This window comes from Primulina huaijiensis, chromosome 6 (genome assembly GCF_012295235.1).
Source record: "Primulina huaijiensis isolate GDHJ02 chromosome 6, ASM1229523v2, whole genome shotgun sequence".
NCBI classification, from domain to species: Eukaryota; Viridiplantae; Streptophyta; class Magnoliopsida; order Lamiales; family Gesneriaceae; genus Primulina; species Primulina huaijiensis.
In genome coordinates, this window is record NC_133311.1 from 2,405,709 (window position 1) to 2,413,691 (window position 7,983).

Below are 7,983 nucleotides of genomic sequence, written 5' to 3' on the forward strand. Positions count from 1 at the left end.
GCTTCCCAGTCCACATCTCCATCGGAGTCTTCAGATCAATCGCCATTGAAGGAGAACGATTGATAATATAACAAGCGGTTCTGAATGCTTCCGCCCAAAATGACTTCTCTAGACCCGCAGTCCTTAACATAGCTCTTGTTCTGTCCAACAAGGTTCTGTTCATCCGCTCTGCCACTCCATTATGTTGAGGTGTGTAAGCCGTCGTGAATTGTCTTTTGATGCCCTCATGTTGACAAAATGCATCAAACTCATCACTGGTATATTCTCATCCATTGTCAGTCCTCAAACACTTGATTTTCTTTTCTGAATCAAGTTCAACCCGCGCTTTGAAATCTATGAAGATCTGGAAAGCATCTGATTTCTTCTTGATTGGATACACCCAACATCTCCTAGAGAAATCATCAATGAACGAGACAAAGTATCTCGTTCCTCCTAGGGATACAACCGGTGCTTGCCAAACATCCGAATGAATCAGTTCCAATATGCTTTTGCTCCTGGCAGTAGAAGTGCCAAACTTTAATCTGTGTTGTTTACTGGTAACACAATGCTCACAAAAGGATAGTGATACTTTTGTAAGTCCCGGCAACAGCTTCTGTTCTGAGAGAATTTTCAACCCCCGTTCTGACATATGCCCGAGCTTTCTATACCATAACACTGTTAATTCTTCTCCTTAACCATTTGATGCAACAGTTAGTTCCGCCTCTTTGTGTGTTTCTCCCGAAAGTACATACAGATTTGCAGCAACTTTTTCCGCCTTCATAACCACAAGCGCGCCTTTCACAATTTTCATGATCTCGTTCTCGATACGAGTTTTGCACCCGATGTCATCAAATTGGCCCAAGGACAAAAGATTTTTCGTCAGTCCTTTCATATGTCGTACCTCCTGTATGGTGCGAATGGTGCCATCAAACATTTTAATTTTGATAGTACCGACCCCATCGATTTCCAAGGCATGATCATTTCCCAAGAATACAGATCCTCCTTAGATTGGTTCATAATGGTCAAACCATTCTCTCCGAGACTTCATGTGCCACGTCGCTCCTGAATCTATAATCCATGTGTCACAAAATTTGTGTCTGTCTTCTGCAACAGTTGCTTCTTCGCTGAATAAAATTTCATCACTGCCTGAAGTACTGGCCACATTTCCTTGAGAGCTCTTCTCGATACACATACACTCTTTCTTGAAGTGCCCTTTACCGCCACATTTAATGCAGTAAATATTTGTCTTCTTACTTCTCGACTTTGATCTACCTCGTCTTTGGCTCCCACTGGAGTCACGGTCCATAAATCTTCCTCTTATCATCGGTAAAGCCTCCGTCTGTTTCGAGGTTACCAACCTGTCTTCTTTATTCTTGCGCCGACTTTCTTCTCCGAGAACCGCAGTTAAGACATAATCGAATCTTAGAAAGCCCATAAGAATATTGTTGGTTATGTTGATGATAAGTTGATCATATGAATCTGGTAGACTTTGAAGTAAAAGCTCCGCACGTTCATTTTTCCCTATTTAATGCCTCATGGAAGTGAGTTGGGCAAATAGAGTATTCTATGTGTTGATATGGTCGGTCATCGATGAGGATTCCGCAATCCGAAGAGTATAAAGCTTTCTCTTTAGGAAAATTATGTTGTGTAGGGACTTGACCTCGTACATCTTTGTCAGAGTATCCCAGATAACTTTTGCTGTTTTTATCTCAGAGATACTTGACAAAACTTTTTCTGCTATAGCCAAGTGTAGATTGGCAACAGCGTTGTCATTCATCTCATTCCATTTTCCATCATCTGTAATCTCCACCGATCTATCTCCAATAGCCGCCAAGCAATTCTCCTTTCTTAAAACTGCTTGTATCTTTATTTTCCACAGTATAAAATTGATTCCGTTGAACTTTGCTATCTCGTATCTACCCGCCATTATGTCTACAACAATTTTAGTAGACTGAACAAAATAATCCCGTCTTAAATAAAAAAATCTCAAAAAATCTTTTCTGATGTGGAAGATCAGTCTAGGATGCAACCACAGAGCATACTCAGAATTTTAAGATATTTTAAACTAAGACTCTGATACCACTTGTTGGTCCCACGTGCGGAATTTGAGATAATAAACTCGAAAATAAAGAATAAACTGGACACCGAGATTTACGTGGAAAACTCCTAAAAATTATTAGGGTAAAAACCACGAGCAAGATGAAAAGAATTTCCACTATAATATTTTGTGGTGTACAACTCACTCACTGTGTTTCCTAAGAGAACACACACTCTCTTAATACAAGAGAACAAACACCTCACAAATATTATAGAACTAAGCACTCAAAGGGAGGAGCTCTATTTATAGAGCCTCTTGACCGTGTGAAGACGCGTATAAAACGCGTCTTCTGTCTTCTCACGTAATTCTCATGAAATTTCCTTGAAGCTTCCTCCAACCACGTTTTCAATTCTTCGAAGTATGCTAACCAAATTTGTCAAATTTGATTATTCCACCAGACATGCATTTATTGCAGGTCTTCTACCGACATTTTGGTCTGGTTATTCCACCAGACATGCATTTATTGCATGTATTCTACCGACATATTTTTTCTGAACATACAATGTAATAATAGGTTCAATATCATCAAGAAGCATAATGTTTTTTTATTACAGGGTTAATTTTGTTCATATTCCCTTCTTCTCAATTATACATGCATGTTATTTTTTCTTTTTTATTTGTCCAAAATATCTAGACATCAATATTTCTCATATTATGTTTTTGATATACTCTTATTTAATTTGAGGTCTTGTATGATAACACACAAACCATTTATATAAATATATTAAATAAGAGTTTTCATTCTAAAGTTATTTTTATAATTGATATTTCAAATGAATTTCATAATTTGTGTGGAAAAGAACATACATATATAATTGAGACACGAAGAATAATTAATTTTATCTTTGTCGTTCATCTCGTAACGTTTTTGAACATGCTTGCTATTATAATAGTTATAATAATAGCCTCTTGTTGAATTTAGTTTAGCATAACTGGATTTCTTGTGTGACCAGTTGTTCGATTCACCTGAACTTTTAGGAATGTACCCAATTCCATGTCGCTTTGCCTTGTTCATATTCTCAAATTATTTTTCAGTTGGTTTTTCTACCGAATTCTTGAACTCAGGATTCTCATGTATTATTACTGATTTAACAAAATGAATGCATTTCCATTTGCTTGTATTCAGTTTTGGCATTGTACCATTGGTTGAGGATTCATCTTGGCTATCTAAGCCCAGACCAATTTTATTTCAAACTGGTTTTTGTAACCCTTGCATTTCAGTAAGCGTAACTGACGACTTGTTCTAAGACTGAATCACTTCAGCCAATTTAGAGTTTTTAGCTCTTAGCTGCTGAATCAACTCATCACTTTCATCATTTTTAGCTTTCGGCTTAGCAATCTCCTCTTTGATATTTAAGATTTCAACAGATTTAAGACTATCAAGTGTGTCAGTTGAAGGTTAATTTTGCTTTGCTTTAGCTTCCTCAAAGGAGATAGCTAGTTTGCGGTACTCATTTATCATATCATGCAGTGTAGAAATAAGCTCTTCTCTTGTGAAATCAGTTGAGCTAAAGTCAAATACCCAATCACTTCTGGACTCCAGTTCAGCATCATCAGCCATGAGGAATTTCACCTCCTCTTCATCACTTGAGCTACTTGAACTCTCAGTTTCAGATGCTTCACTCTTAGAGTCATCCCACTTTAATTTGTTTTCTTGTGCTATTAAAAATTAATCGTGTAATAAAAATAATTTTCTTGATAATTCTCCGGTCTTCATTCCTCGTTCGAGCTCGAAATTCAAATAGAAACCTTAATGCATGAACTTTTAAAATTTCATTAATTAAATCCTATCATGCATGAATTATGCATAAAATGCATAAAAACAATTAAACACAAATTAATGAAATAAACATGCATTTAATGTTTTAAAACAATTAAATAAAATACCAAAGAAATTTAATAATTTGCAAGCATGTGGTTCACGTGGACCTTCAAATTTTCGAGACGTTACACCTTTAGCATAGCAGTCGGAATTGTTAGTTCTTCAAGCCCGACTCTTCGTCCCAATGGTTTGCGTTCCAATCTTCTTAGGATTTTATCTATATTCTACACTTTTAATAAGATTTGAAAATTTTGAAAAAATCAATCAAGTCATCAATGGAAACCACTGAAGATAGTAAAGAAAAAATAATAAGAAGGTCCTGAAAAATTTAAGGGGTTATTTTAAATGGCATAAGAACATTTTTGTTTTGATGATAATTCCTGAGCAGCCACTCACGCAAAACATTTGATGAAATATTTGAAGGATTTTAATAATTCGTGACAAAGTTATGATTGATATTACGGGCATGTGGATGTCGGTCTTTGGGTCGGGGTGCCATACCAAACTTAGATTCTTGTATACTTGATTAAGTGACTATTACTGATGTCTACATAAAATTTTGAGTCACATTCGTAAAATAAATCTTTGAGGATTTTATTTGATGATTTGATGTTGAGGAAGATTCAAATTTTTTTTTTTGGATTTTTTTACTATGGTTATTTATAAAAAAAACTGAGGTGAAGAAACGTATTTGTATATGTTAAAGTTTGAGAAAAATGTTTAATACGTGTCTTATTTTTATTATATGATACTTGTTATTTCTGGAAGTACTTGTTGGACCTCTATAGGCTAACTAAGTTTTATCGATACAAGTAAAAAAAAAAGAGTTGATGTTGGCTTTTCAAGTGTTGATGCTAGAAGAGGTGAAATGAACTCATTTTGAAGGGACAAGAATATTGTACGAGAAAGCACCTCAGAAGGAAGGAGCTCCTTTATGGCAGAAGGTCTCATATGGAGTCTAAATCGAGATATCTCGTGATCATTACTATTTAATTTTAATATATATATATAGAATAAAGAAAATTTTGTTAATTAATTTGAAAATACTTTATCTAATAATATATATACATATATCTATATTATGTATGTATACATGCAAAAATGATCAATAATTTAAGGCATACGAAAGATTAATACAATAATAATATATATTAATAAGAGAGAAATTAAATAATATGATAATTTATGAAAGATTTCACATTGGTGGTGGCCTTATATAAAGGGGGAAAGAGGAGGTGGGATTTTTACTTATTTTAAAATTGTTGAAATATTAGAGGAAAAGGGGGAAAAAGAGTGAGAAATACTCTATCTTTCTTGATTGATATAAAGTGCGCAAAAGAATACTGAAAATAATGGAAGAACAGCTCAACTCTTTGGCCATCACTCGTCTTCTTCAGCACACACTCAGAAGCTTGTGTATCCATGAAAATTCTCAATGGGTTTACGCTGTTTTTTGGAGGATTTTGCCCAGAAATTATCCACCCCCCAAGTAAATGACATGAAAACGTATTTATTATTATTACTTGACATATTATTTATTAATTCCAGAGAATTAAACATATGTTTATTTTTACTGTTTTCTTGACAGCTGGGATGGCCAAGGAGGACAATATGACAGGTCAAGAGGAAACAGAAGGAACTGGTGAGCATACTATATGCTAAGTTTTGTAATTTTTCATTCAGTGTTTTTTTTTCCTTTAAAGAAATTGGAATATTATTTAATTTTTTTCATCAGGATATTGGTATGGGAAGATGGATTCTGCAATTTCGCCGCATCGACGGCGGAGATGAACACCGGAGAATGTTCCGGTTCATCGGTGTATGGGAACTGTAAGTATCAGCAATATCAAGGGCTGCAGCCTGAGCTCTTCTTCAAAATGTCGCATGAAATCTACAATTATGGTGAAAGGTAAGGCTAAATGATTTTCTTGGGGAATTAAAATAATGATCTGAGTTTATAATTTTTCATGTTTAATTTTAATTGGGCTTCTTTTTTTATTTCTATTTATTTAATTTTCAGTTTGATTGGAAAAGTTGCCGCAGATCACACCCACAAGTGGATCTATAAAGAACCAAGTGATCAAGAAATCAACTTTTTATCTGCATGGCACAACTCTGCTGATTCAGTAAGAAATATGTTGTAATTGCGTTTTATTGCAAAATAACTTTGTTTTATTTAAAAAAAAAATTATTTCTGAGTTTAATGTCTAATTATTTTGATCAACGACAGCACCCGAGAACTTGGGAAGCTCAGTTTCACTGTGGTATAAAGGTATTTGAATTATAATATATACACTTATATATATATAAATATATAAATATATATTTATACACTTTTGAACGACNATATATATTTATTATGTATTTATTTATACACTTTTGAACGACTAAAAAACGACATGAGATCATGATGGGGTCTTATCAAAGGGGTTTTGAAACGTCAAATTAAGTCAATAACCGTAATGGTAAAACTTCGAATGATCACAACTTTTTACGTTCGAAACTTTCTTACAATGCTTCGTCTCATCTTTTTTTACCGAAAAAATTTATGTATGTACTAGAAATTTTGATATTATTGATGCAGACTATTGCCTTGATAGCTGTTAGAGAAGGTGTCATTCAACTAGGATCTGTTCACAAGGTACATTCTTAGTTTGATTTCTTCTCTCAAATGCTAATATTGTTCTAAACAATGAGCTAAAGCTTTAGATTAATTATCAACGAGTTTAAGAATGCAACAGCCCCGTTGTCGTCCAATGTCGCATCTTGAAGAAGAGTTTGGATTGGTTTATTAAGGTTAATTTCGTGTAATAAAACGAGGATGGGTATAGAATAGTTGGTACATGAGGATGTTGTGCAGTCAGGGGAGCTCGTGCCATGACATTTCAGTTCTCCGGCTCATAGATTAATCTAGTCTTTTACTGGTTGTTAGTACGTACTTCTTGAATACGTTTTATGCATCCGAAGGTAATCGAAGACTTGAGCTATGTTGTGCTTTTAAGGAAGAAATTCAGTTACATGGAAAGCATCCCCGGAGTTCTGTTGCCACATCCATCTTCATCAGCTGCATTCCCTTTCCAGATTGATGCTTACGGCGCACCACAAGATATTCAAGCCTGGCATTTCCAGAACAATTTGATCCAACCACATGAGTTCCACGACCATTTCGCTTATCAGCCGATGAAAATAACGCCCTCTATGAGCAGTCTCGAAGCCCTACTGTCGAAACTGCCTTCGGTCGTGCCTGTGTCTTCGTCGTCTCCATGTGTTGAAGCTCATGCTCACTATCTGTCAACGAGTAGGCATATGGAATTGATGGAGGTGGAGAAAGAAGAGTCCGAGGAGGAGGAGGAGGATAAGCACGAGAACGATGTCGGGGAGACGAGCGGCTCCATGCACCACCACCACCACCATTTTGCTCATCATCATCACATGACTTGAAATTCGAGTGAGTAGAAGAATGAGAAGATGTGGGGATGCATGTGTTGATGTAAAATATTGAATCTTGAAATTAATGGCAAAAATTTATCATTTTGAAATTATAACACATTAAAATTGATTTTATTTCTTATTTAATTCAATATTTGGCTCAAATTTATGAATTATTACCTTAATAATATATACGGATTTATAATACATGTACATCTCATTTTTCGAACCAAATAGTATATATAGACAGAAAGAGGTATGTGTCATTACAAACCGCATATTATCAGCCCCGCAACCCACCATTATGAAGAATGGGACGGGGCTGGAAAAATGGCGGGCCTCCAAATGGTCAATCCACCCAAACTATTTTGGGCCGAGTCGGTTCGCTTAATTTTTTATAAAAAAAATTGAAAAATAGTAATTTTTAATTATAAAAATTATAAAAACATTTGAAATACTAATAAAATGAAAATTAAATTTTAAAAAAATAGTTCAACCAATATTTAAAAGAACTACTACAAGAAATTAATAATGTATAAAATTAATTAGTTAAATAAAAGATGAAAAAAAATATAGAAATACTACAAATCGAATTATCATTAAAATTCATTCAAAACAAGACAAATAAAACTTAAAAATATATATCTATAAAAAA

At 34.5% G+C, this 7,983-nt stretch overlaps 1 protein-coding gene across 2 annotated transcripts; it reads left to right on the forward strand.

Moving 5' to 3' along the window:
• Positions 1–5,162: 5,162 nt before the first annotated feature.
• LOC140979272 (protein RICE SALT SENSITIVE 3) lies at positions 5,163–7,432 on the forward strand. Of its 2 annotated transcripts, XM_073444615.1 has the most exons (8): positions 5,163–5,388; positions 5,488–5,541; positions 5,635–5,808; positions 5,920–6,025; positions 6,130–6,171; positions 6,484–6,540; positions 6,867–7,164; positions 7,234–7,370. In XM_073444615.1, coding segments are annotated over exons 1-8 (870 nt in total). In that variant the 5' UTR covers positions 5,163–5,251; the 3' UTR covers positions 7,236–7,370. The 2 variants fall into 2 exon arrangements, with proteins under 2 accessions (XP_073300716.1, XP_073300715.1); XM_073444614.1 differs by having other exon boundaries at positions 6,867–7,432.
• The last annotated feature ends 551 nt before the right edge of the window (positions 7,433–7,983 follow it).